The sequence below is a fragment of the Ciconia boyciana genome, chromosome 12 (assembly GCF_034638445.1).
Source record: "Ciconia boyciana chromosome 12, ASM3463844v1, whole genome shotgun sequence".
Classification (NCBI taxonomy): domain Eukaryota; kingdom Metazoa; phylum Chordata; class Aves; order Ciconiiformes; family Ciconiidae; genus Ciconia; species Ciconia boyciana.
This window is the reverse complement of record NC_132945.1, coordinates 24,852,847-24,880,482: the sequence shown is the minus strand read 5'-3', so window position 1 is coordinate 24,880,482 and position 27,636 is coordinate 24,852,847. Positions and strand designations below refer to the sequence as shown.

Below are 27,636 nucleotides of genomic sequence, written 5' to 3'. Positions count from 1 at the left end.
CCGCAGGGCCGGGGACCCTCCCTCCCTGCCCAGCCCGGCCGGGAGAACAGGCCGCACGCTCGCGTTAGAAACATTTTATTGGGGGCCCCCACCCCGCGCAGCTCGGGGTGGTGCTTTTTCTCTAAAAACGTAGTAACCGTCATTAAAAAAGGCCCGAGGCCTGCATGCACCCGCCCGCCCGGCCCCTGCGCCGCGAGGGAGGCCTCCCGCCAGAGGGGATGCAGCCCTGGGCCCCGCTCCCCAAAGGAGCCCCAGAAGGTGCCCGACGCTTCGTGCTGGGGCTCCCTGGCCTCGGCCGGAGCCCTGCTGACTCCCGAGGGCAGCTTCCTCCCGCTTGCCTTAGGACAAAGAGAGAAGTCGGGCTGGGGCTTACAGTCCTCTGCCTGGGGCAGGGTACACCACGTGTGGAAGGACCAGTGTGCAACAATTACGGAATAGCTGCTACCGTCAGGAAGCAGCCCTGAGAGACAACCCAGGAACTACTCTCAAGCCCAGCTTTAAGGCCAAACAAAGCTGACAAATTTTGCTGGCGATATGTTGGGAGGCAGCATCAATTTAGGGGAGGAATATCAAAGAGTAACAGAAATAAGAGGAAATGTAGTAGAAATTTAAGGCTCATCGGAGGCAGGAATAAGCAAATGAAGGAGCAGCCTAGAGTGGCAAGCTGCAGACGTGTGTGAGGAGGTAGGCAGCAGCTTGGCTAGTCCGAGTAACTCAGCTTTGTCTTCTCTGTAGCAGCTGATCCCTGGCAGCACTAGCAGTCCCCAGCCTTCTCCCAGGTGGCGGTGGGATGGAGACAGGGGGTGAGGGATGGGGGGCAGGGGAAGGAGAATAAGAAAGATCATGGGTAGAGATAAAGGCAGGGAGATCAAAGAACACACAGGGAAACGTCAGTCGCTGAGGGGAGCTGCTCCGGAGCTGGACCGATGTGCAGAGGAGCAGCACCTCTTAGCACACAGGGCCGCAGCCACCCCCGTGCCTATAAAAAGCAGCCTGGGGAGCGCTAGCGATCAGGAGCGCTGCCACCAGCGTGGGCACACAGAGCGCGGTGTGGCAGCTCGCACGGAAGGGTGTCGTCACCCCACCAGTTCAAGAGGTGAGTTCAGTTGGTGGTCATTGCCCTCTCAGAAGGAGCTTAGCTGTGGTGTCCACCCGGCAGAAAGCTGCGTCCTCTGCGCTCGCCAGAATGGATGTGGCAACCCAGTCAGAGCTCCCAGGAATCCATGCAGCCATCCAGGCCTCAGGCTGCAGGGCGTGCCAGAGCCTTTCACTGGTAAGGGATGGCCGCAGTGAGAAAGCTGTGTGAGGTGTGACCAAGTGGACGATTGCTCGGTCTGGTGGCAGAGCTACAGGAGGCAGTAGAAAGGTTAAGGAGCATCAGGGAGTCTGAGAATGAGGCCGGTGGAAGCAAGCTGTGCCCTCCCTGAGACAGAAACAGGAACAGCCACCAGAAAAAACCCAAGATCAAGGGGATCCTGTATCCTCCCCCCGCCAGGCTGAAGGCAGTAGCTTAAAGGAAAGGAGTGAATGGAGGCAAGCCCACACTCAGGGCAGCAGGCGAACCCCCTCCTTGCCCACCTCGCCTTCCCAGGTGCCTCTGTACAACAGGTATAAAGCTCTGGATGTGGAAAGCCAGTCAATGGATGATGTGGATGAGGGTCCATCTACACCACAGGTGTTGCCATGATCAGAAAGACCTACCCCCTGTATCATGACCACCTCCACCAGGAAGAAAAGACGGGTTATAGTTGTAGGCAACTCCCTTCTGAGCGGAACAGAGGGTCCAATATGCTGGACAGACCCTCCTCTTAGGGAAGTCTGCTGCTTCCCTAGGGCCCAGGTTAACAACATCACTAGGAAACTTCCTAGGCTGGTACGGCCCTTGGACTATTACCCGATACTGCTCTTCCATGTGGGTGGCAATGAAGCCGCAACAACATAGTCCAAGGGTAATCAAAAGACTTCAGGGCCTTGGGACAGTTGGTGAGGGAGTCTGGAGCATAGGTTGTTTTTTCCTCTGTCCTTCCCGTTGCGGGCAGCAACATTGGAAGAAACAGATGGGCCCAGTCTATTAATACACGGCTCCATGGCTGGTGTCACCGCTACAATCTTGGGTTTTTCCATAATGGGATGGCCTAGATGGCACCAGGCCTGCTGGTATCAGATGGGATTCACCTTTCTCAAAGGGGAAAGAGGGGCTTCGCTCACAAGCTAGTGGGGCTCATTGACAGAGCTTTAAACTAGACTTGAAAGGGGAGGGGAATAATATCAGGCTTGCCCATGACAAGCTGTGGGATGACACGCCAAGAGGGACACGGTGCTAGTGAGGGCCCTCAGCGTGTTGCTCTGAGACATGCTGGGTATACTGGAGCACACTTGAAGTCTTACGTAGATGAGCCAGAGGCTCCTGAGGTAATAGGAGCCAAGAGGGAAACACCAGTGAAATACCTTAAAGGAACTAAGGTGTGTTCCTCTAAGAAGGTGACACAGCTGACAGCCCAGCTGAAGGGCCTCTACAGCAACGCATGCAGCATGGGCAACAAACAGGAGGAGTTGGAAGCCACCATGCTGCTAGAAAGCTATGACCTAGTTGCCATTACTGAAACTTAGTGGGATGAATCCTATGACTGGAGTGCAGCTATCGATGGCTACCGGCTGTTCAAAGGGACAGGTGAGGAAGGAAGGGTGGAGGCGTTGCCTTCTACATCAAGAAATGGATAGAGTGTGAAAAGCTGTCTCTGAATAATAGCCACAAGCAGGTTGAAAGCTTATGGGTAAGAATCGGAGACCGCAGCAACAAAGGGAACGTTGTGGTTGGTGTCTACTACACGCTGCCCGATCGAGGGGAGCCTGTTGACAAAGCCTTCTTTACTCCAGCTAGAGGAGGCATCGCGCTCGCAGGCTCTCATCCTGCTGGGGGACTTCAATCCTCCCGCCATCTGCTGGAAAAGTAGCACAGTGAGCTGTAGGCAATCCAGAAGACTCCTGGAGAGCACCAAGGATAACTTCTTAAACCAGGTAACAGACAGCCCTACCAGAGGGGATGCGATACTGGACCTGTTTGTCACCAACGCAAGTGAGCTAACCGGTGACATCAAGACTGGAGGCAGCCTGGGCTGTAGTGATCATGCACTGGTGGAATTCGCAGTCTTGAGGGATATGGGCCAGCTGAAGAGTAAAGCCAGGACCCTGAATTTTAGGAAAGCAAACTTCCAGTTGTTTAAGGAGTTAGTCAACAGGACCCCCTGGGAAACTGCCCTCAGGGACAAGGGAGCAGAACAGAGCTGGCAGATCTTTAAGGACACTCCACAGAGTACAAGAGCTCTCGATCCCCAAGTGTAAGAAATCAGGAAGGGAAGGCAAGAGACCAGCGTGGATGAGTCGAGACCTGCTGGTCAAACTAAAGGGCAAGAAGGAAATGCACAGGCAGTGGAAGCAGGGACAGGTATCCTGGGAAGAGTACAGGGATGCTGCCCACTTGTGTAGGGATGGGGTCAGGAAGGCCAAGGCGAGGCTGGAGCTGAACTTGGCAAGGAACACAAAGAATAATAAGAAGGGCTTCTACAGGTATGTCAGCCAGGAAAGGAAGGTCAAAGAAAGTGTACCCCCCGATGAACACAACTGGCAAACTGGTAACAACGGATGCGGAGAAGGCTGAGGTACTCAACAACTTTTTTGCCTCGGTCTTCACTGGCAGCCTCTTTTCCCACACCTCTTGAGTGGATGGACTGCAAGACAGAGACTGGGGGAGCAAAGTCCCTCCCACTGTAAGAGATCAGGTTCATGACCACCTGGGGAACCTGAACATACATAACTCTATGGGACCTGATGAGATGCATCCCAGAGTCCTGAGGGAACTGGCTGATGTAGCTGCCAAGCCACTCTCCATGATATTTGAAAAGTCACAGCAGTCAGGTGAAGTCCCTGGTGACTGGAAAAAGGGAAACATTGCACCCATTTTTAAAAAGGGTAGAAAGGAGGCCCCTGGGAACTACCGACCTGTCAGCCTCACATCTGTGCCTGGGAAGATCATGGAACAGATCCTCCTAGAAGCTATGCTAAGGTATATGGAGGACAGGGAGGTGATTTGAGACAGCCAGCATGGCTTCACCAAGGGCAAGTCCTGCCTGACCAACGTAGCGGCTTTCTATGATGGAGTGATGACATCCGTGGACAAGGGAAGAGCTACAGATGTAATTTATGTGGACTTCTGTAAGGCCTTTGACACGGTCCCCCACAACATCCTTCTCTCAAAATTGGAGAGAGATGGATTTGATGGATGGACTGTTTGGTGGATGAGGAATTGGCTGGATGGTTGCATCCGGAGGGTAGTGGTCAACAGCTCAATGTCCAGATGGAGATCAGTGACAAGTGGTGTCCCTCAGGGGTCCGTACTGGGACCAGTACTGTTTAATGTCTTCATCAATGACATAGACAGCAGGATCAAGTGCACCCTCAGCAAGTTTGCAGATGACACCGAGTGGTGCAGTTGACACACCCAAGGGACAGGATGCCATCCAGAGGGACCAGGACAAGCTCAAGAAGGGGGCCCATGTGAACCTCATGAGGTTCAACAAGGCCAGGTGCAAGGTCCTGCACCTGGGTCAGGGCAACCCCCGGTATCAATACAAGCTGGGGGATGAAGGGATTGAGAGCAGCCCTACAGAGGGACTTGGGCATACTAGTCGATGAAAAGCTGGACATGAGCCGGCGATGCGTGCTCACCACCCAGAGAGCCAACTGTGTCCTGGGTGCATCACCCACAGCATGGCCAGCAGGTCGAGGGAGGGGATTCTTCCCCTCTGGTGAGACTCCCCCCTGGAGCACTGCATCCAGCTCTGGAGCCCTCAGCACAAGAAGGACATGGAGCTGTTGGAGTGGGTCCAGAGGAGGCCACAAAAATGATCAGAGAGATGGAACACACCTCTCCTCTGAAGAAAGGCTGAGAGAGCTGGGGTTGTTCAGCCTGGAGAAGAGAAGGCCTCAGGGAGACCTTATTGCGGCCTTTAAGTACTGAAAGGGAGCTTATAAGAAACATGGGGACAAACTTTTTAGCAGGGCCTGTTGCAATAGGACAAGGGGTAATGGTTTTAAACTAAAAGAGGGTAGTTTTAGACTAGATATAAGGAAGAAATTTTTTGCAATGAGGGTGGTGAAACACTGGAACAGGTTGCCCAGAGAGGTGGCAGATACCCCAGCTCTAGAAATGTTCAAGGGCAGGTTGGGCGGGGCTCTGAGCAACCTGATCTAGTTAAAGATGTCCCTGCTCTTGCAGGGGGGTTGGACTAGATGACCCGTAAAGGTCCCTTCCAACCCAAACTACTCTGTGATTCTAGAACCCCACTGCCCCCGTCACTTTGTGTGTGCCCGATCCCCATCAGTCCAACCGCATTATCCTATAAGGGATTTGACCTGCAGGATAGAACGGAGCTGGGACCCACCCTAAAGTCACCACCCCTCTCCTCTGCAAGGCTGTGGGAGCTGGGGCAGAGGCCAGAGCCAAGTGTTAAGAGCACATCTGTGATGGCACAGCTAATGCCGAGCCAAGCAGCCAGCTCAGAGCTGCTTCACAGGGCATGTATGAACTTGGGAACCTCCGATGTAGCCATTAGCAACATGGCAAGGGACAGAGCAGATGGCACGGGGGGGGGCTGCCACTAGCATCCCCCAGCCAGCCAGCAGCCCTGTCCTCACAGCTTGGTGGTATCAGGGATCTGTTACCACCTTGGGATGCTCCTGGCTCCCACAGCCTCCCCAGCTCTGCACACAGACCCCTGAGGGGGGCATGATGGGCTGCCTGCTTCCAAGCAGCACAGCTGTGGCTGGGTTGGACTGTTTTGATTTTGGGTGTGCTAGGAGAGAGGCTCAGGCAGCATCTTCTATTCCTCTAACAAAGCTTTTCCATCAGCAGCAGGAAGAGCAAGAGCTCCAGCCTACACTAGTATAAACCCTGCAGATTTGGAATAAAAAGCAGCACAGAACAGGTTAAAACCCTCAAATCTGCTGGAGGCAGGGAGAACACAAGCTGGCCAGGGAGCACTGTAGTGCCAAGCACACACGCCTGGTGAGGGGGGCCTTTTCCATCTCCCTCAAACACAGGCCTCTCTGGGGGAGGGGGGGGCGGGTTGGCCCAGGAGCAGCCACGCAGGCAGACACTTCTAACACAAGCAAGCTTCAAAGCTCAGCCTTTCCCTGCCAGCCCTTGCTCCACAGGCTGCACACGGGCACAGGTCAGCTTAGCACGCATGCCTCCTGCGAGTTCCTTGGGAGAGTCGCTCACCCACCGAGAGGCCAGGCCTGGGAGGAGAGATGGCCACGCAGGCTGCCTGCAAACTAGCCTAATGCCCATCTTTAAAAGCTGTATGAAACAACCCTCCCGCAGCATCTGCGGCCTGGGGAGAGGAGCTGTGAGAGCTACTGCATGGAGCAGCCATCGGTGGGCAGGAAGTCGTACACGTACATGGCCACCGACTTGGACAGGTAGGTCATGGTGCCAAACCGACCACTTGGTGCACTGTCATACAGCAGGCTGCAGATGCCCGTCGCAGGATCCCTCTCCAGCATATGGTCATCAGCACCCAGGGCTTTCTGGATTTTGGACAGGGAAGAAAAAAAGGCAGCATTAGTACTAAAGGCAGCCCGCTCACCAGCTTCCACCCCAAGCATCCTCCGTTGCACTCGCGGTGTGACACATCAATGGTGAGCAGCAGGAGGAGGACACTACATCTTTGCTGTGCCCCATGAGCACAACAGGGAGGACCCTCCAGGTGGGTGAACCCTACGTAGCTGTGGGGAACGCAGCCAGGGGCCCTGGGTGCAGGCTGTGGCCCCTGTGTGAGGCCTGGCCCCTACCTGCTCCTCATAGAAGAGGTCATTGGCCGTCTGCAAGATCTTTTCCACAGCTATGATGCCACCGATGGTGTGCACCTCCATGTCCACCAGCATGGTGAGCACTAAGATAGCCTCCACCAGCAGCTGCCTGTACTCTGGCTGGGGCACGCGGTTGAGGACTGATTCCACATGCACAGCAAACTTAATTTCCCCTGGGGTCATCTGTGAGGAGGGAGAAAGAAATGCACCTAGAGCACCGTATTGCCAGCACAAATCCTGAGCTATGCTGGGCACTCACCCAGGGCAACCCAGCACCCAACACCAACCCACCTGCCCTGTTTCCCCTTCACATAAACCTCCTACCTCTCTGGTTGTTGAAGAGGGGAGAACAAAGCCCTCCACGGAGAGGCCATGGCACTGCAGAACGAGGAGAGACCATGGTTATGGCCTGGAGAAGCACTGTGCTAAGACACATAGGTCCAGCCTACCAACTCACTCCCACTTGAGCATTGGTGTGTGCTGCCCACACAGCCCAGCTCCACCTCCTGACTCTTTACACAGCATCACTCCTTTCCCATCAGTTCGGCATCAGCCAGAGCCCTCCCGCACACAGCATGGGCCTCTGCTCCCTGGCTTACCATGCCGAGGACGAGCTGTGCCCAGAGCTGCTTCAGCTGTGGCTCCAGCCCTGCCCCTGCCTGACCAATGTATAAAGCACATGAGCAGACCTAGCCCCCTTCTGCAAGGGTCAGCACAGTATGAGGTAGGTCCTGCATGCCTACAGGACAGCTCCAGCTCTCCCCTGGCTTTCCAGGGCCAGCTGCAAGCCTTGTCCATGAAGCACTTATCTACACAACGTCAGGGAACAGCCCTGGGTGCCTAAGTCCCCCTGGCAAGGCTGGTGCCTGGGACCACAGGCTCACATGCATGGAGATGAGCCAGCTAGACATCCAGCTCACCTTCTGCAGGACCTTCCAGACCTTCTGGTAGAAGCCCACAGGGACACGGTTGAGGGCCCCATCCAGCCGCCGTCTCCGCTGCCACTGGCCCTGGCGGCTGTCCTTACTGCCTGGGTCTTCCAGCATGCTTGAAAAGGAGCCCTTGCCCAGGAGCTCCGAGTGTCCAGCAGACTGGGCAGACAAAACAAGGACCACAGAGACTGCTGCAAAGTTAAATATCCCACAAGAACGCAGCCCGCTGCTGCCCAAGAGGTTTGTGCTCACCCAGCCGGGTTCCCAGGGCAGAGCTGCCACCCCCTGCCTCCAGCAAAGCCCACCCTGGAGCCCCAGCTCCCTGCAGCACCCACTGGAGCACAGCTCCTTTCTGCAGCCACAAACAGGACAGACCCCATGCATGCAGCCAACAAATGCAGGTTACCAGAGAGGACTTCAGGTCGGCATCTCCGGACTGCAAACTGAGGGGCTGAAGGAGAAAGGGAGAGACAAAAATCAGACTGTGCCAGAGCAGGACAGCTGTCACAGCAAGCAGAACAGCAGCAGCACGGACCAAGCTCAGGTCAGGGGGCAGTTATCCCAGGGACTGCGGTTAGCTGGAGACCGAGAGGTAGTTTCGAAAGGCGAGCTGCAGAAAGTCTCACATTCGCATCAGAGGGGAAGGACTACGCCAGGGCACGGAGCGCCTGCGGGGCCCCCACACGCCAGTGCTGCGGCAGCAGCGGGCTCATGCTGGCCGGCACACAGAAGCAGGGCTGCTACTGCTCTGTTGGCTGCTGGCACGGGCAGGGATTTAGTCTCAGGCAGACTGGAGGGCCAGCGGCAAGGTCACTGCCCGTGGACAACACTCCTCGCCACGTACATGGTCCCTCTGCGATGCCAGGTTTCACATTGCAGCAGGCTGGCCATAAACCTGCTGCATCATCCTGGTCCCCACAGGCCCTGTCTCTTTGAGGACAGGAGCCCTCCTAGAGCTCAGGACTCCTCCTGGACACGCACCAGGCACCAGAGGAGATCCTTGTCATTTGTAGCTGGGCAGGAGCCTCTTCCCCCACAGAAGAAATAGCTGGGGAGGTTACGGGCAGGATCCAGTGATCACCAGTGAACTGCCCGGCAGGGCCACTGCTGGCCATGGCACTGAAAACGTCATGGCATCCCGCTCAGCAATTTTTTGTGGGTATAATGGGATCTATTCAGCCATAGCAGCTATGGAGCACAGCTCCCAGCTGGTTGTAATGCCAATACACCCACAGCTTAGAGAAGCCTTCCTCCCTGCCAGTCCAAACACAGCTGGTCCCACTCAAACAGGAGCTCCCCAAAGGTTGTGGGGCAGTGCCAGCCCTGGGCCCCCACAGCATGTTAAGCCATGCCGACCTCTTCCCAGGGAGCCAGCCTCCTTCCCCCGTCCTGAAGTCCTGAACAGAGCAACCCTGAGCCTGCCTAGAGGGGAAGCCAGCTCATTGCTGCAGCAGCTCGCTCAATGGGTTTGTTTAGGAAAGCTCATTAACTCATGCATGCTCGGAAGCTGCCCTGGTGTGTGTCATGAGGGATAAAAGCTGAGGCTGCAGGAGAACCAGAGTGGCTTCACCTTACTCCCAGTCAGAGACTGCCTACGTTTATCCAATTGCTGCAAGAGAAGAAGGAAATGAAGTTTCTGCTGCTGGAAGAGGCCCACCAGGACACCAGCCATGCCTGGGACACCGCATGGTCCTCCCCACCCCTGCACCTTCTCAAGCACCCCTGTGCTCCCCCCCCCCACTACACTGCCAGAGCAACCCCCACCCCCACTAACAGATTTACCCCAATTCTCCCCCCAGGGCAGGACTGGAGCCAAAAGGAGCTCCTGGAAGCAGCTGTAAGCTCTCTGAAGCCCAGGAGTGCGCTCCCTCCTGCTCTCCCATCAATCCAGCCTGTCCTGTAGCTGCTTGTCACCCACAAAACCTGGCAGGAGCAGCCTGCACCACTTGCCCTCACCTGTTTGATCTCACTTTTCAGCTTGACAATGCCAGCACGCTCAGGCTTGGTGGCCCCAACAGCCCCCACCTCACAGATAGAGATAGCGGTGGTGAGCGACGAGTCGACCGATCGCACTGGAGGGGAAGAGAAGTCCAGAGTGGGTACCATGGCTCAGGGCACGGACGTCCCTCTTTGCTGCTTGGGCACTGGTACCTCTGCACACCCTTGCCCTCTATTCCCAACCGGCACCAGAGATCCATGAGCACAGCACAGAACTGCTTCAACTGAGGCCTGACCGGGACAAGTGCCGAACTAAGCAAAGCCCCAATAGCCACAGGACTCAGGCTTAATCTCCAGAAATTAGCTCAGTACCACCCTGCTGAAAAGCACGGCTTCACCCTGGGCCACTGCAGTGCAGAAGCAGCTGTGCTGAACATGCAGGAGGACAGGGATGTCCCCCACAGGTGGGAACACCTGGAGCTGGCCATTCTCCACACCAGGACCCAGCTTTGCCCAGAGACACTCTCGCAACCCTGCTGAGAGACTCACCGCTCCTTTCCACCCCAAACTCCTTGCCAGAGAGGATGTGGTAGAGGAGGCTCTTCATGTCTGATGGGCTGAGATTCATCAGGTTCTCGGTGGCTTCTCCAGCTGGAGAACAGAGTTGGGATGTTGTACCCCACTTCACAGCCCTCCTGGGACATTTCTACCCTGCACCCCATTCTGTCAGCAGGGGAAGCACTGGTACAGGACCTCATCCTCCAAGGACGTACGCTAACTCCAGGTGTTCCCTACAACAGGGACTCTTCCCCATGCCAGCCCAATACATGCCTGAACAGAAACTGCAGTTAAATCACCCGCCCGTGCTGCCCGAGAACAGTCCCTGCTGCAGACCCCAGCACTTCCATGCAGGGTCTCGTCCTGGCGCTGAGCTGCCTGTTTTTAACAGCACTTCTCCTTCTTGGCTGACAGGGCCCCAAGCACCTCAGCACCCATCCCACAGCTGGGGTGCCGTCCCCGCTGCGTGTACCTGAACAGCGCAGTGAGTGCGCCAGCTCCGTTGCCATCACCTGGATGATGAGCCCAATGCGGATGCGGAACATCTCAGCAAAGAGTGCGGGCTGTGTGCGCATGCACATGGCCAAGTACACCATGATCTCCTGGAGGGGAAGAGGCAGATCACCCCACTGCTGCTCACCAGGGCAGACATCCAGCTGTGGGGTCCCCCTCTGCTCTGGCCCCTCACCTGCGTGAGGATGGACACACTGAGGTTCTTCTCGCTGGCTTCATCAATGAGGCGAACAAGCTCTTCATGGGGGATTGGGCTGGGGAGGGAACAAACAGCAGAGCAGGTGAGAGGAGCAGAGCAAGCCCTGCGTCTCTTCTGGCCTGTACAGCCCAGAGGGGAGAGATACAGGTTGGGGACAGCCATCCAGAGCCGCTCCTGCCCACGGACTCCAGAGCAGCAGGCTCACATCCAGCCCCAGCCCAGCACGTGTTAGGAAGGAGAGGTGCCACACTCACGCGGAGATTGTCTTCTCGCGTGGCTCCGGGGGCAGCCCCACCGTCAAGTGCTTCTGGTGAGACAGGAGGTCGGTGCAGGCCTGGGGACAGAGAGGGTCACGCCAGGCATCACCAACAGCTCAGGGTTTGGGACCTCAGCAAAAGGCAGACAGAGACAGAGCTGATGCAGCCATGGTTTGCCTGCCCACTCTGCTGCCTCCTCCCCAACGGGCCTCAGCCCGCTAGAGGCCGGCTGCACAGTCGTTACCTCATCCAGAGCTTCCATCTTCTTCTTGAGGATGCCAGAGATGTAGCGGATCAGGGCCCACTGGCGCGTGTCCCCCACCCGCACGTATAGCTCAGTGAGGAGCTCCTTGACGGTGGGGCCAGGCTCGCTATCAAGTCCCGTGTGCCACTCAGGCCCCCTGCAGTAAGAGAGATGCCAGGTTATAGCCAGCAATTTTCCCTGCGGCAGCTCCCTGGCAGCCCCCAGGCTTTGTGGGTTGGGGTGCGTGCACAGCTGCACCGGCTCGCTCTCTGCTCAGTGAGCCACCAAGACTTGGAGCTCATCGTACTTGAGGATGTGGAGCATGTAGAGGATGTCTGCTTGCTCCTGCAGCGTAGGGCAGATACGCAGCTGGTCCACCAGTGCCTTGCAATCCACGTTGCCATCCTCATCTCGGGGCAGGTTCATCTCTGCATAGGCAGCGTGGCTCTGGGGGAAGGGAGACCCACGGTCCTGGTTAGCGCCGCCAGCACTCCACACCAAGTGCAGTCTAGTTATGGAGCCAAGGCCATTCACCCATGGATATTCCCCCTTGCCAAACACCAAGCCTTCCCCATGCAGCCCCACAAGGACCCTCTGGCTCTAGGTGAAAGGACGGCACTGCTCGGCCAGTCTGAGAGGGACAGGGCTCACCTTGCCATCCACGTCGTGCTGGTGGGGTGAACTCAGCAGCTTGACCGACTGCTGGGACGCCTGGAAGATCTTGCTGGGGACATACATCCCAACATCTAAAAGAGAGCCAAGGTTGGTGCAGACGCTTCTCAACCCCAACCACCACTGCTGTGCCCCAAACCACCTCACATCTGACACTCTGCTTCCCCAGCAGCCCCTGCAGAGAAGTCAGATGAGGGAGAAGCAGCCCCTGCCCACCCAGTTAGAGGAACGCCACAGGGAGCTGCCATCCCTTATCGTTCAGCAGTTTCCATGAGGACTGCACAGGCACCAACTCCAGGATACTCCATGGTCAGGACTAACATGATGGACATAACGTGCCTTCGCCCAGGCAAAGGCTGGGTTGCTCTGCAGTCCATGGCACCCTCCCCTGGGGCTCCCAGCATCGCACAGGTGGGAAAGCTCCCAAAGCACCTCAGCCTCACCCCCAGGCTTGAGCAAAGGTGCTGAGGGTGCTGGAGTTACTCACTCTGGACATGAAGGTCCTTGGCCTTGGACACCAGGGACATGAGGTCACGGGTGGTGTGCACAGCAGCCCGGAAGCGACTCAGCCCTCCCCGCTGGGCGGTGGGAGGGAGGTTCGACTGGGGAACCGTGCGCTGCAGCAGGTGGTCCAAGTACTGAGCAACCTCATCGTACGTGTCTGCTGGAAGGGGAGGCAGAAGAGGGGGGGTTCGGCCGCTTTGCAGCAGGGCACCTGCAGACCCCAGAGAGCTCCCCAGCTGTGCCTCAGCAAGGGCAAAGCTTTGCTAGCTGCACAAAGCGACAACGTGGGGCTAGCGGACAGATGGATAGTGCCAGCAACCGGGCTCACAAAGTGCGGCAGCCACGGCACCCCTGTTCCTGCACTACTCTGCTGCCTGGGACACTGGCTGCCAGCTGGGGCCAAACTGGGGCTCCCTCCAAGTCCCACCTGGATGAAGGAAGCGATGGGGCTGCAGCCTGTGTCTGGTCCAAGCCTGCGCGAGGACAGCAGAGTCTGCTCAAACCCCGCGGTGAAACCCTCGTGCTCTGTCCCTCAGGGGAAGAAGGGGAGGCACAGCCAGGGGCAGCCTCTCCAAGCAGAGACCGCTTAGGAGCACCCCAGCACAGCAAGGTCCTCATCCAAGCAGGACTCCAGCATGGGAGCAAGGCAGGGTGGGTTTTGCAACAGTTATTTCTAATTGGAAATTACCAGTTCTAATTAGGAGTTAGAGGAGGAGTTACAGCTCCTGCCTTGCTCTTTGCCCAGCCTCCAGTGGCTCCCATTGCTCCCAGTGCCACATCGGGAGCGCCAGAGCCACCACTCGCTAACTGCGGCATGGAGGAGGGTGCTCAGAGGCCACAGCTCTGCTCAGCTCAGCTGGGAGATAACAGCGCTGCCCAGCAGTGAGGGGGATGCCCTGAGGGGGAGATGCCCCATGCCAAGGCAACACAATACAACACAGAGCTGTTGATGCACTTCTAGCCAGTGGGCCAGGACAAAGCCTTGCTGCTCTACAGCTGGCAGACAAGCTCCGTGGTGCGTCTGTGCCAGGCGGTGAGCTGCAGACTGCATCTGAGGCAGACAGCACAGCATCCCCTTTCCACACCCAGTGGGGATGCCTCGTGCCAGTGCCCGAAGGCTCAGCTGGAAGAGTCCCCCAGACATCAGGCTTGAGAACATCATCCTGCCTGGCTGCAGCATCTGGCCACAGGAAAACTTAAAATTGAGCATCTTCTAGCTGCTGTAGAGAGTCCAGACAGGCCCCGTCTCTCATTGGGGCTGGGGGGGGGGGGGAAGCAGACACCTTGGAGAAGCCCGGGTGCAGCCTGCAAGGAGACTGCAGGCGAAGCGAGAGGAGGGCAAGAGAAGTAAGTATTCAGTCACAGCAGTGCAAACATTGGCTACAGGAGCAGCAGAGGCAGAGCAGACTGATGGGAAGGCTGGGAAGATGACCAACACTAGGTCACGCAGGAGGAGGACGTACCCAGGCCTGCTTGCAAGGGGAGCAGCAAAACTTGCACCCCACCGTGGTCTCAGGACAAGTGGGTCCATCACGCTGTGGTGGGCTAAGGCCCTCTCAGGCACCCTATCCACAGCAGCAAGGCCTCAATTTGGCCCCCACTGGACCACTCTGCCCAGGGAGGGTCAAAGGCTTCGGGAGAACAACACTCAGATTGCTTGGGGACATGGTGGCTCTTCCCCACCATCTCGGGCACTGTACCATCACTTTCTGCACCGTCACTCGTGCACGAAAGATCCTCAGCCAAATCTCCCCAGCGGAGGCAGGTTGCCGAGCCTTCGTCTCTTCCCCACGCAACAGCCTACGAAGGTCGGAACGGCTCATTCCAGAGCGTCCTCTGTGCTCTCCACGGCCACATCCACCAGCCTCAGGCCCATCTGGCTGGGAAGCCCCTCCGGTGAGGGGGCTACAACAGCTGCATCAATTCACTCAGTCCCACCCCAGTGGCGTCACCATGAGTGTCACCCAGACAAGGTTAATTGATGGAGGGTCAGATGGGAACAGAAACATGGTGAAAACCCAAGTGTATGAAGAACACAGTGGCCAACGCTAGCAGGGAGGTTGGGTGTTACGGGTTTATGGGTGAGTTTGGCATTTGCCACACCACAGCAGCAACTGGCCTGTTTCCCCTTACCATCCTCTGCTATCTGCAAGCCATGCAGCCACTCCTCGGCGTCTAGCTCCTCAAAGCTGTCAATGCTGAGCTCGTAACTCTTGGCAAAGACCTTACCCTCTGGCCCAGGGTCCATAAAGCTGAGGTGCGTTCGGCATGATGTTGTCAGGAACTCCGACAACTTACCCGTCTGGATCCTGGGCGAGAGGAGGGGAGGTCACACAGAGAGGAAGGGGGAGGCAATACCCTTGGCTTTGCCTCCTGGATCCAGGGCAGGCCCTTCAGCAGGGAGAGACGCACTTGCCCAGGAGCATACACACGCCTCAGTGCCTGCTTTAGCTGCCTGTAACTCCTCCAGCCACAGGTGGGCACGGAAGGGCTGCCCAAAAGCTATTAGAGGGATCCTGCAGCCATGGGTTTAATGGCATGAAGAGATATGTCCTCTCTTGCATCTCCACTGTTGGGTTGTAGCCCTGGAGTGCACTTACAGCCTAGCACGCCCCAGTGTATCCTCCACAGCTTGTTCCCCACCAGCCGATGCTCAGGCCCAGCAGGTACCCTCATAACCAGGCTCTCAGAGGCCACCAGCCCTCTCCCCTCCTGCACCCCAGGAAGCTGTGCTCACCTTGCGCCACCAAAATACCCGTCCTGCAGCTTCCGCAGCGTTGCTAGCACCGTGGGGTGCACTCTGCTGCCAGTTTCATCTGTCAGAGACAAGAGACACATGCAGTCAGGCTCTCCTGCTCAAACAGGCTCCCAGAAGGTAACGCAGGGCCACGTGGGCATTCAGACACGCAAAGCACCATGGCGTCAGCCAGACCCTTGCTTTGGGATGCACAGCCAGGCTGTGGCACCAAAAGCACCACCCAAAAAGGGAAATCCAGGACTGTCCAGGCTGGATTCCAGCAAAGCCAGGCCAAGACCCACTCGCAGGCTCCTGGGATTTCACCTTGGGCTGAAGGCAACAGTACCAGGCAGCAGCACCCAAACAGCCCTCTGTTCTGTCTGTCCCTGGCTTTCACACAAGGCAGCAGAGGGGGTGCTGCTGTCAGAGGCAGAAGACACCACAGCAAAAGGCATGCTCAAGACACTAAGAGGATTTCAAGTACACAAGAAGAGCCAAAAAGGCCTGAAAGCAGAACAGAATCCCTTCCCTGCAACAGGCTCATGGGGAAGCTGTGAGCTGCTCCAGAGAAGCCAGTTTTGCTCTACGCCATTGCACAGCTCTCTGCTCCTTCTGGTTTGCTGTTTTCCCCTCCCTGTTGTCTAGGAAAGCCTTTAGCAGGTGATTAGTCTTAGCGAAGAGTCAAGATGCAGGAAGAGCCCTAAGAACACTTTTACAGGGGGATTATTTTTTTGGTCTTGCTCCCAAAAGGCCTCCCAACAAGCCTAGCTGCCCAGAGACTGAATACCTCCATGCCAGCAAGCGTCCCTTGAGCTGCAGGCACTAGTGCTTGGCAGGCCTGCCAAGCCAGCCCCACTAGCTGCTAGGACAGCTGCCAACTCAGTGTGGCTCCTTTGAGCAGTAAGCTCTTTACAGGATGCTACTGGCTGTTCCACCCCCACCATGTCCCCATTACTGAGACGGACCCACATCTGCCCACCCCCTTCCTCCCGCAGAGGATGCTTCCCAGGGCTGCTCTAGCCAAACGCCTTGCGAGGCCGGAGGATCTATACCGAGCATGGTGTGGGAGATGGGGAAGGTGATGGTCGGCTGCCCGGTCATCCTCCAGCGGCTGCAGAGGTACGAGAGGTCTGTCCTCAGCATCTCCACAATCATCTTGTTGTCCAGGGCCAGGTAGAACTGCTGCTGGTCTATGAACTGCAAGGACAGCAGGAAACGTGAGCGGCCCTTCCCGCAGCCACCAGGTCCATTTTGTGCCACCCACGTCTTCACACAGGCGCTCAGCCAGGCCAGCCACACAGCGCACCCAGGGGAGATGCTCCTTTGCACCAACGGCTCATCCCACCTTACCTGGTACATGCCAGTACAGTCTAGCAAGGAACCCTCAACCCCCAGGGCAGCTACTGGCCACCAACAACTACAAGGAGATGACACTACAGCTCAGCAGCAGCATCACCCAGGCCCCACACAGCTGGTCCACGCTGTGCCTATCCCAAGCAAATACACAATTCCCACAGTGCCAGGCTTGCAACCCTGCTTGTCCCCACACCATGCTGGACAGAGGGATCCCTGTCCTGCCATCAGCCTCCTCCTGGTGTCCTTGTCAAGGTGAGCAACGAGATTTTCACCCAACACTGATCATCAGAAGGCTGAAACCATCTCCTCCCAGCATGCACACAGCCAGGACCACCAACTCTGCTGCTTCACGCCATGGAGCTGGGGCTGCTCCACCCTCCCAGGCTGTTCAGAGGGTGTTGGGCTGCCCCTGAGAATAACTCAAGTGCTCAGCCAGTGGAGAAACCTCCTGCCCAGTTCCAGATCGCACGACAGCTGAGCATGAGCCCGTGCAATGCCACCCACCTGTGGGGTAAAGGTAAAGATGTTCTTCCTGATGTTGTAGAGCTTGGAGGTCCCAAGGACGCCCATGTGCCGGTAGGGCCGTCCTGTCAGGCACATCTGCTTGTTGCGGCCTACGGGGGCAGGAAGAGGAGGTTTTAGTGCAAGCCTCCCCACAAAAGGGGATGCAGCAGCAAGCGGAGACAGGCCCCTGTGCTACCAGCCAGCAGGAAAAGGCTGGTTTGCAGTTGGGGTACCCCAAGACCCTGTGTCAAGCTGGCACAGCGCTAAGGGACAGTGATACTCTGTCCCGCCAGCCCTGCCCAGGGGGCTAGAGACACCCAGGCTCTCCCCAGGGACTCTTGCTGAAACAGGGACATACAGCCCATCCTGACCTCCGCAACATGCCACACCTCCAGGTCTTTGGGGATGTCAGAAGCTGGGGCAGGGCCAGGGGTTCCTCCCTGCACAGGGCTGGCCCCCCAAAGCTGACAGCTCTATCAGCGTTCCTATTGCTCCTGAATTACTGCCAGAGCCCAGGATGATGCAGCAGCAGCACCGTGCCTTGGTCATGCCAGCACTGGCAGCTGCCAGGCTGCTCCCCTGCCCCCTTTGCCTAAGTCACACTTGGCCTTTTGGTGGCTTAAATTAGCCAGCGTTTGCAGCCTACAGTGGATCAGGTTTCTCCCTTGGCCCAAGCTGGGTCTCCAGCTGCTGCACAACAAGCCCCATGCCCAAGTGGTCGCAGCATCAGGGAACGAGTGTGCAGAGCTCTGGAGCGCAGCCTCCCCTCACACTCAGCCCTGCCAACCCTCCAACAACAGCCATCCCACCTGAGCTACAGGCTCTCTCAGCCAGGGACTGCCACGGGACCCTTCTCTGGGGTCTGGCTTGCCTCCCACATTGAGATCTGCGTCCAGGCACAAAAGCTGGCTCCTGCCCACACCAAGTCCACCCTATATGGATCAGAGCCTCTGCCTGTCCCTAGGGCGACTGTGAAACTGCAGTGCCAAAGCTTTATCCGTTTCAGAATCGCCCTGAACAGCACTGCCTGCCACCCCAGTTCCCCTTGGACAGGAGTAGCTTTACCAGGCCCAGGAATGGGCAAGAGCCCTCATCAGCCAGGCAGACAGCAGCAGGGCAGGACATCAGCATCTATGAGCAAGAGTGCCAGGGGATGGGACAGACCCTTCTGCACCCCCTTTGCTGCAGGAGCAGGGAGCCCAGCTCACCCAGCCGGGCATAGATGTGGCTGAGGATGCGAGCAGGCTGCACTCTGATGGGGTAGACGTCTGCCACAGTCTCCACATCGATGTCCTCCTTCCTCAGGACAGCCTTGATCCCCTCTGTCTCTGCCAGGATGCACACTGCAGAGGGAGGAAGACAGGCTCAGTGCAGCAGGGGCACACGGCTGTGACAGCACTGCCCCTGGCCTTTGTGGACACATACAAGGTGCCCCGTCACGTAGAGGCAGCTGTCTGGGGTCCCTTTGGGAACCAGTTCTCACTGCAGAGGTCTGCCTTGCACCTCCTAACACTCTCTACACCCAAGCCTTCCCCACTGAGCGGCAGGAGGACAGGACAGTTTTCAACCTGTCTGTATAGGAGGCTGTAGCAGGCGATATCTCCCTGGGGCAATGCAGGGTTGAGTGGAAGGACTTGCACCCCATCCTATACCCACCTTGCCAGGGCTGAGATCTGGCTGCACCAGCAGCCACCCAGCAAGCAGAGCCACCCCAGAGCCACCCCCATGAACTCTGCACAGGCAGAGTCCCTAGGCCTGCCAGGCACAGGGGTTTGGGACCAGTCCCTTTCCCTCACCTTGGACCACCACGTCGGGCTTGGGGACAGTCGCAAACCGGCGGTTGAGGGGATCTATTTCACCGGGAGCTAGAAATCCCTGAGGAAAAAAGAGTTATGAGGAGATGAACATTTCATGGGCAGGGTAGAACAGGTGATGCCTATGGACAACCCACCTTTAAGAGGTCCTGGGGGATGGAGGTGACAACTTCCCCATGGTAGGGGGCTCAAGGTGGCAGCATTTGCCCTTTCAGAGCTCAGAGCCTGGCCCCACAGCCCTCCCAATCACCAGGGGTGACCATACCTCAGCCATCAGGCAGCCCAGGATGTAGAGGGACTGCCCCCACATGAGCGGCAGCTTGCCCATGGGTATCCTGTCCACGGTGTGGGGGTTCCTGTACTCCTCATCCACCTGGAACACAAGCCAGGAAGTCAGGGAGGGATCCACAGACACAGGATGCTGAAGGAAGCATCATCATTGCATTTTGAAGTCCAGCAGTTTAAGGCTTAAAACAAGATTGCCCCAGGCACCCGCGTCAGACAACAGATCAGCTGCTCAGACTGCGTTTGGGTTCCCAACACGGCCGCTCCATGGGAACAACTGACGTGCCCCAGGAGCACCGGGGCGATGCTCTTGGATGCTGGGGGAGAGAGCATCTCTCCTGTACCGCCTGGGCACCAGGAGGCTGTTGCTCTCAGCCCAGGCACACACAAACAACCTCACCACTGAACGGGAGCTCAGCACAACCTCCTCAGCCCAGGTCCATGTGTCCCGAGCTCTCAGAGGACTCCGACTCCAGGCCAGCAGACTGTCAGCAAAGCACCCTTCTGTGTGAGGGCAAGAAATGCTTGGGGGAAAAAAGCAGTTTATTTATCCAACATGGTTTTATAACAGCACCAAGCCATGCTTTTTTACATGGGGTTTCCATGCACTACATGTGCTGCTTTACTACTGATTTGGGTTAATAAGCAATTAAAACCTATTATCTGGTAATGAGACATTCCCACTTCCACCGTAGCTCAGGACCGCTCACCTTATCTGGCGGGACGCTGTACAGCTCTGGCACCAGGCACACCCCGTTCTTCCCCTTGATGAGAACTCCCTCAAGGGCTTCCCGGTACTCCTGCACCTGAGGAGAGGAGAGGAGATTTGCCCCCAGTCATGGCACCCTGCATCCTTCCCCCACATGCCTCCCTTCCCAAGGACTTCTTTCCACCAGCCCAGCAGGTCCTGCCTCCCTTACCTGCTCCATGTTTCCACTGAAAATCCCATCAATGATCAAGTACGCCCAGAAGAGAGGCCACTCGCACTCAATGTTCTCAAACAGCTTCAGCTCAGCAGGTTCATAGTAGAGGCGGTTGGGGTCCTGCAGGGAGGGCGTGACAGCAAGGCAGGTGGTGGGTGGCAGGACTCCCTCAAACTGACAGGGCTCCTACTCCCCCCAAGACCCCAGCCTCAAACGCCCTCCCAGTCCTCCTCTGTGGAGGATGGCCGAGAGAGCCGAAAAGGAGTTTCACCTCCAGGCTGTCTCCTTTCCATCAGACATCCCCTCCCAAGCCCCCTACGCTGACGCCAAAGGGACTCACTCTTCCTGGGCAAAGGGAGCCTACTCAGTCCCCAGGAGAGCACCCCAGAGCCTTTTACAACAGCACAACATCCCCCTCGCTGCACTGAGGACACCTGCGTCCCCTTCGCCGTGCCTGCTCTGCCCAGCCCCTCAGCGCCTGCCTCCTCCAGCATCACCAGGCTGGCCCGGCCGGGTGCGAGGGCTTGGGCTGCTCATGCAGGGCCAGAGAGCAGGGTCCCTCCTGCCATTGAGTGTGACTGCTAGCCTGACATGAGGGAAGCGGTCAGGATGGAGAGCTGCCTTCGCAGAATCATCCCACTCCAGATGTGCGTGGTGTAGTGCCCCAAGGGACCAACGCTCGACTCTCCCTGCTAACTGCTTTAACTCTGTTTGCTACAGAGAAGGGAGAGAGCTGGCCTTAGCAGACTGTCAGGCAGAGAGGACAGCAGGGACAGACAGAGCAGATGTTTTCTATAGTGCCTGCACACCGACCACAGGCTCCCAAACTCTCATTTGACTCCAGCCAGCTGCAGTGCCTCTGCAGGCAACACTGCCCTTCCCGTGCCTTGCAGCTCCCCAGAAGTAATCCACGGCTTTGCATGCTGGCAAAGCTCGTGAGCGCTGGGAAAGTCGGACTGGAGATGCTGCTGCTCTTCTCTGGCTCTAGAGAGACACAGCCACACATGCTGCCTATTATGGTCAGGTCTGAAGATGCACAGCAGAGGAGAAGCTTTTAGAGGCACTCATGCCCAAAGGAGCCCCACCACGTTATGGGACCAACAGCTGGTGATGATTTAAGAGCCTCCAAGTACCATTTCCTGGTTCTTTGGTTATCAAATGCAACCGTCGCTTATAAAATTTTCCTGATTTTCCTCCCCAAAGCAGCAGAAGAAAGTCTCCGCTTGCTCCGCTGAGAGCCAAGTGTGGCAGTTCACAAGCTGCCTGCTGTCCTGGGAGAGGCAGAAGCAGCGTTGTGACCTCCAGCGCTCCTGCAGAGCTGAGGTCGTCAGGGAGGAGCACTGCACGGTCGCCGCCACAGGCCTCCAGCCCTTGCTCAAGGCTTGTGCAGCCCCGGGAGAGCTGGGGAAAGAGCCCACCTCGGCAGGGCTCCCACATGGGGCAGCGGTCCTGTCTTCCCCCAGCCTAAGAGATGCACAACACCACCAGGTCCCAAGGTGCGGGCAGAGCCAGCCTCTGCCCATCTGCTATGGGTGTGGGTGGGATGTACCACCTCTGCAATGGACTCTGGCATTTTGGGAAGCCTTGCCCAGACCCATGACACTGCCTGGGGCTACTCAGGGCTCTCATCTTCCCAGTCCTCCCCACCACAGCCTTTGCTCTGCACCCGGGGGGGCTGCAAACACAACCCAGGGCAGCTGCTGCTTGGCACTCAAGTTCCGGCAGGTGGCAGGGCTGGATACACTTACTTCTTTGGGGGTCCTGTATCCATCCCGGAGGAAGCGGCAGCAGCCGTAGCGCCCCTGGAAAGGAGGGAAAGAGGTGCTGAGCAGGAGGCACAGCGTGAGATACCTCAATGCAGAAGCATGGGGGGGTCTCCTCCAGACAAATACCCCTTCACTTGCTCACTTAGTGCTCAGGCACCACAATCACAGCCTAGGGCCACAGCACACAGGACTGTTTCTTTGCACACCCCTGCCACAGGTCACGGAGACTGGGAGAGGACATGCCGCAGCACCCTCTCCCCGAGCATGTTTTTGGGGAGAAAAGGGCTACAACAGTTTGGACTGCAGCTGTCTCCTGGGAAGGGCAGGACAAGGGCAGGGCCACTCACCTGCAGCTTCGTGATGATCTCTTGCTTGGTGATTTCCACCAGCTCGCTGTCCTCCACAGCGAACGCCGGGTAGGAGATGACAGAGAGCACGCTGGCATCCACCTCCTTGGACGTGGAGGCCCTGGGCAGCATCGAGTGGAGGATGGACTGGGCAAAGGGGAGGGAGAGGTGGTTAGGTTGCCAGGCCAGGCACTGTTCACACCACAACCCCAGCAGATCACGGTTCATCCTGCAATGGTATAAAGCCCGTGCGGGTCTCACCTGGCAGTGCTGCACCTCATCTGACAGCACTCGTATCACCGACTGGGGGCCTCCCTTCGCTCCAAAGAGATCCAGCTCATCCAGTGCCTCCAGGGCAGCCTGCAAGCAGGGCAAGACCCAAAGCAGCAAGTCCTCCACCATGCTGCTCATCTGTAAGAGCTCTCACCCTGTGCCAGCCCCTCTGTGTAGTGCACTGCCCAAGTTTAAACAAATTCAAAGCCTGCTGTGGCTGCAGAGCACCCCTGGTAAGAATGTGACCGCATTTCCAAAGCCACAGATAGCCAGACATCAACAGGGCCCTGGACATTTCTGCCACACACCCCAATTAATTTCTCACTCCCAGTTCAGGCAAAACTCAGGCAAGAGGGGCACAGTTTTATCCCAGCCCACAAGGGGAAAGGTCTTCCTCCCCAGGAACCTATCACCGCGTGGGGCATTGAGCCGCAATAGTTCAACATGCCCAGCCTTCCCTGTAAAAAAGCAGCACGGAGCCACTGGTGCTCCCCGGCTCACCTTGGCCATGCCGACAGAGCTAGCATTCAACTCGGTGATGCCCTGGTTTGTCTTGTCCCCACGCTCCCATATCCCGAAGTCCTGCGCAGAGGCAGCGGCATGTTGGAGCAGGCAGTAGTTCACAGCACACCCAGAAAGCCTTCAAATCCCACCTATCGGTGGTGCTCCCAGCACACGCTGTGGGACTCTGCCCACCAGGGCTCAGGAGGGACCCACAGCTGCCCCTAGATACCAGCCCACCACCTGCACCCCCAGGGCACGCTCCCCTTCCCCAGCACAGGCTACCCACCGCGGTTTTGTAGGCTGCTTCGATGTAGAACACGAGGTTCTGGATAAAGTTGACTTCATCCAGGCTGTGAATTATGTGGAGGCCTGAAGCAGGGGGAGGCATTCACATTAGTCGTTCCAAGGCCACAGGCATCCCTAAGAAGGGGCTACAGTAACCCAGGCCGGACCCCTCCTCCTCACTGCACGCCTGCCCCGTGGGAGCCACATCCTGGCTGGCTCCTGTCCCCACTCCCACCCCCCTACGGCAGCTCTGGGGCTTCAGGCAAATGGGGGCTCTTAGAGAGACAGACATTGAGGGGCCCAAATCCACCTTGGGTGCTGTGCGTGTAAGAAAACAGTGAGGTCAGGGAGGCCATCGCAGCAGCCTGGCACCCAAGAAGCTGCACCCAAACTGAGAACGTGGAGAGCCCTGGAGATCAGCATGCTCAAAGCTGAAATGGCATCCCCCAACAGCATCACCTGAGGCCGTCATTTGTGCCAGCATGAGCAGGTAGAGGGAGGTGGCATCCAACTGTAGGTGACCCCACTCGTGGTCCCCCACCACGGTGGCACAGGTGTGGGTGTTGTACTTGGCATGCAGGCAGTCCCTGGTGCTCTGGCTGTACTTGAACGCCTCCACCTTGTCCACCTTGAGAAGGGCAAGGAGATGCAGGGGTTCATCAAACCCTGTCTCCAGAGAGGTGTGGCAGCCCCAGAGCCAAGGGCTGCCCCATGCCGTCAGCCCAGCATGTGGAGCCACGCCTGGCAGGGCAGAAATCCTGCAGCCCCCAAGCCGAGCCCCTCCACGCACCGAGGCACTGAGTGCAGGCTCACGTGCCACCCTAGCGCGGGGCTGCAGCTGTGGAGGGCCCACAGCCACAGTTGCACTGTGTGGAGAGAAAAGAGTCACCCCAAACGCCCTCAGGGAGAAGAGCTGCGGAGTCCCAGCGCCAGCCAGGCCACAAGACAGGGAGCAGCTGGCACAGGCTCCACTGGCCACCAGCCCACAGCGCTGGGACTTCCATCACACCAGGGACAGATGCCAAGTCAGAGCTTATTTCAAGACCTGCTGGAAGGGGCCTTCCCTCTGCCCGTCAGGGAAGGCTGGGGAGAGCCGGCACAGCCGGGACCGACAGTCTTTGTGGCAGAGCTGGGCTTTGAGGAGACCACTTGACTCTCGGAAGCGCTCCCCAGCCCCTACCTGTCTCATCATGCACTGGAGCAGCCCCCGCATCAGCTTCACCACGCTCTGCAGGAACAAGGAAAACAGCCTTGTTAATCCCCATGCAGCCAGGAGAAGCCCTGACTCAGGATCAGCTGGCCACTGACCTTTGCAGGGCTCCAGCGTCTGTAACCAGAGCCCCTGCTCACATTCCCATGGCCTCTGCTCCTTGGCAACAGCAGAGGGAAGCAAGATTTCTTGCCCTGCCAGCAAGGCCGAGCTGCTGTGCTGTGCAGGGGGAGGGAAGGCACGGCTGCAGAACACAGCTCCCCAGCCCCTGGGAGAAGGGCTGCATCCCCGGGTCACCACAGAGCCGGAGGGCTGGACCCTCCAGCCGGGCTCCAGCGCACGCTGGGAAGAGCGGGCTCTGACATCGCTTCCTACTGCCCCCCGCGCCTGGGGACAGCCCTGTCCCCGTCCTCGCTGCACAGCCTCCTGTGGCCTTTCGGCCCCAGAGCTGGGCCGCGCCAAAAGCAACCCAGCCGGGAGGCGACGGCCGGCTCCCCGCTACCACCGGCCGGGCCGGGCCGGCCGCCGCGGGCCCTCCCTCCCGCCGGCTCCCTCCTACCTGCTCCAGCTCGTAGGCCTTAGCCTTGTCCTCGTCGCGGTCGGCGTTCTTGCGGTAGGCCAGGCCCAGCCCCCAGACGGCCAGGATGCTGTAGACGTTGTCCCGGACCCAGGCATCCCGGTGGTCGGCGCTGGCGGGGAGCAGGCCCGTCACCGCGTCCTGCGGAGGGGGGACACACCGAGAGGCCGCGGCCCCCCGTCCCGGTTAACTCCGCCTGACCCGGCCTGCGGGGCCAGGCGGCGGCTCCCCAGGCGCGGGGGCCGGCGGGGCGCACCGGGGCCCCGGGAGCCGCGGTGAGGCGGATTCCGGCCCCCGGCCCCCGCCCCCCGCCCCGGGCAGGCGCCGCACCTGGTGCCGGAGGATGGTCTGCTGCACCAGGCGCCCGTAGCCGTCCAGCCGCACGCCCGAATTGCTCCGGCTGCGCATGGCGGCGGCGGCGGCGGCGGGAGCGAGCGGGCGCGGCGGGCACCGGCACTGAGGGGGCCGGCCCGGCCCGCCCCGCCCCGGGTCCTGGCAGCACCCCCGCCCCGCCCGCCCCGCGGCGCCACCCGCTCGTTGCCGCCCGCAGCGCTGCCCGGAGCACCGCGCACTCCGCGGCGTGCTCCCCGCCCGCGCTGCCCCGCGCTCCCCGCCGGTGCCGGCGGCCCCGGCCCGCGGGGCGCTCACTACCGAGCGGGCAGGACCCGCCACCGGCGGGGCGGGGCGGGGCGGGGCGGGGCGGGGCGGGGCGGCGGGCGGCGCCCCCTGCCGGGCGGAGGCCGCTCAGCGCTGCGGGCGGCCACACGGCCACGCGTGGGGGTGTACGGGCGGACACGCGTACGGGTGTCACCTGTGGACGGACACACGGACACACGTACCGGTGTGGGATTGTACAGACAGACACACAGACACGTGTGCCAGCGCGTGCGTACGGATGGACACGCGGACGCGCGTGCCGGTTTGGGTGCATGGACGGACACACAGACATGCATATGGACAGAGACGGGGACGTGTGCATAGGGGTGGACGCACACGCACAGAGGAACACACACATGCACACATGCAGGTATGCACGCGCACACCCCCCCCCACCTGCATGGGCACATGTGCGTGGGCAGACCCATCTGTACACACACACGCCCGTGCACACACGCGTGTACACACCTGTGCATACGTCCTCTTGCACTTCCATGTGTACACAGCACATGTACACACGTGGCACATACAGGCACACACACACATACAGAGACAGGAATATATGTACATGCACACACACGTACATCCACACGTGTACACACATAGACATACCCACATACCCACACAAACGCACATCTATACATGCGTAGATGTACATACACACCACACACATATACTTCTCGTGCACATACATAATCATATGCACGCATGCACACGCATGTACACACACACATAGGCACAGGCATATACATACACCTACCTCTATAGGTGCAGGCAGACGTGTGTGCATACGCACAACGCTCACACACACACACAGAGGCACACTGGCAGCGTGCAGGTGCGGTGGGCTCCTGGGGACCCCGGCAACCCTCGCCCCGGGGACCCATTTGGGCAGGTGGGGGCCGAGCGGGTGCTGTGGAGGACTCAGCACCCGTCGGGCGAGACGCAGGAGCCCGTGGGTGCCACGTGCCACCCTGGGGCGCACATGGCCCTGGCACCCGTGTAACCTGTCTTGGCACAGGCGGGCAGGGGCAGGAAGCTGCCGGACGTGGGCAGGGGGGCAGTGGGTTTATTGCCTGCACAGAGCATCCAGAGTGGCTGAGCCGCGGCGTTGCCCCGGGGGGCTCAGGGGCACAGTGCTTCCTCGGCCCAGCCCCGCGGGGCACCGCTGAGGAGTCCTGTCCCAGCGGTGAGCGCACGGCGCACCCCAGTCTCCGGTGGTCCTGGTGCAGGGTGGGCTTTCCTGGGGCTGCCTGTGGCTGTCAGCACTCATACTGCAGTGGGGCACAGCGCCCGGCCCTGTGGGGCAGAGAAGCCATGAGCGCTGTGCCAGGGTCCCTGGAGGGGGCATCCCCAGGAGCATCCCTGGTGCATCCCCAGGCTGGGGGCACCCGGGGTCGGGGGCAAAGCTGGGCTCTGCTGGGGCTTGGCCACGGGGGTGTGCCTAGGCTGGGGGCACTGGGGCTGAGGGACCCCGGGACTGGGGTGCACAGGAGGTCCCTAGGCTGAGGGCAGCGGGGAGTGGTGTAGAGGTGGGGGGGTCCCAGGGTGGAGAACTCCCAAAGCTGAGGAGGCTGGTGGGGTTGGGGTACTTGTGGGGCCCCACGGCTGGGGACATCGGGGTACGTGGGGGGGGTCCCAGGGCTGGAGACACCGTGAGGATGGAGATATGTGCAGGGTCCCAGGGACACAGGCTGGGCTGGGCAGGGGG

The 27,636-nt window shown here is 58.9% G+C and overlaps 1 protein-coding gene across 5 annotated transcripts; it reads right to left on the bottom strand.

The window, feature by feature from the left end:
- Window positions 1-59: 59 nt before the first annotated feature.
- On the bottom strand, window positions 60-25,747 carry PHKA1 (phosphorylase kinase regulatory subunit alpha 1). Of its 5 annotated transcripts, none has more exons than XM_072876694.1 (33): window positions 25,599-25,747; window positions 25,251-25,409; window positions 24,662-24,709; window positions 23,941-24,109; window positions 23,483-23,565; window positions 23,194-23,274; window positions 22,681-22,779; window positions 22,420-22,566; window positions 22,055-22,108; window positions 20,304-20,426; window positions 20,094-20,189; window positions 19,364-19,471; window positions 19,081-19,159; window positions 18,493-18,627; window positions 17,285-17,394; window positions 16,477-16,621; window positions 15,425-15,503; window positions 14,821-14,996; window positions 12,671-12,847; window positions 12,163-12,257; window positions 11,819-11,958; window positions 11,512-11,668; window positions 11,265-11,344; window positions 10,987-11,065; window positions 10,771-10,900; window positions 10,290-10,391; window positions 9,759-9,874; window positions 9,373-9,411; window positions 8,209-8,253; window positions 7,791-7,961; window positions 7,195-7,248; window positions 6,853-7,053; window positions 60-6,588 (listed from the first exon to the last, which is right to left on the bottom strand). In XM_072876694.1, exons 1-33 carry the CDS (start codon window positions 25,674-25,676, stop codon window positions 6,415-6,417), a joined length of 3,729 nt encoding a protein of 1,242 aa, XP_072732795.1. In that variant the 5' UTR covers window positions 25,677-25,747; the 3' UTR covers window positions 60-6,414. The 5 variants fall into 5 exon arrangements, 4 of the variants coding, with proteins under 4 accessions (XP_072732795.1, XP_072732796.1, XP_072732798.1 ...); XM_072876695.1 differs by having other exon boundaries at window positions 12,671-12,844; XM_072876697.1 differs by having other exon boundaries at window positions 14,917-14,996.
- Between the last annotated feature and the right edge of the window lie 1,889 nt (window positions 25,748-27,636).

Bases quoted from the DNA above. Each gene is read 5' to 3' on its own strand.
- PHKA1 (XM_072876694.1), bottom strand. From the start codon at position 25,676: ATGCGCAGCCGGAGCAATTCGGGCGTGCGGCTGGACGGCTACGGGCGC. The intron at 12,258-12,670 runs GTGAGTAACTCC...GCTCTCTTTTAG, and splicing joins CAAGGACCTTCATGTCCAGA to ATGTTGGGATGTATGTCCCC. The intron at 11,345-11,511 runs GTAACGACTGTG...CTCTGTCCCCAG, and splicing joins AGATGGAAGCTCTGGATGAG to GCCTGCACCGACCTCCTGTC.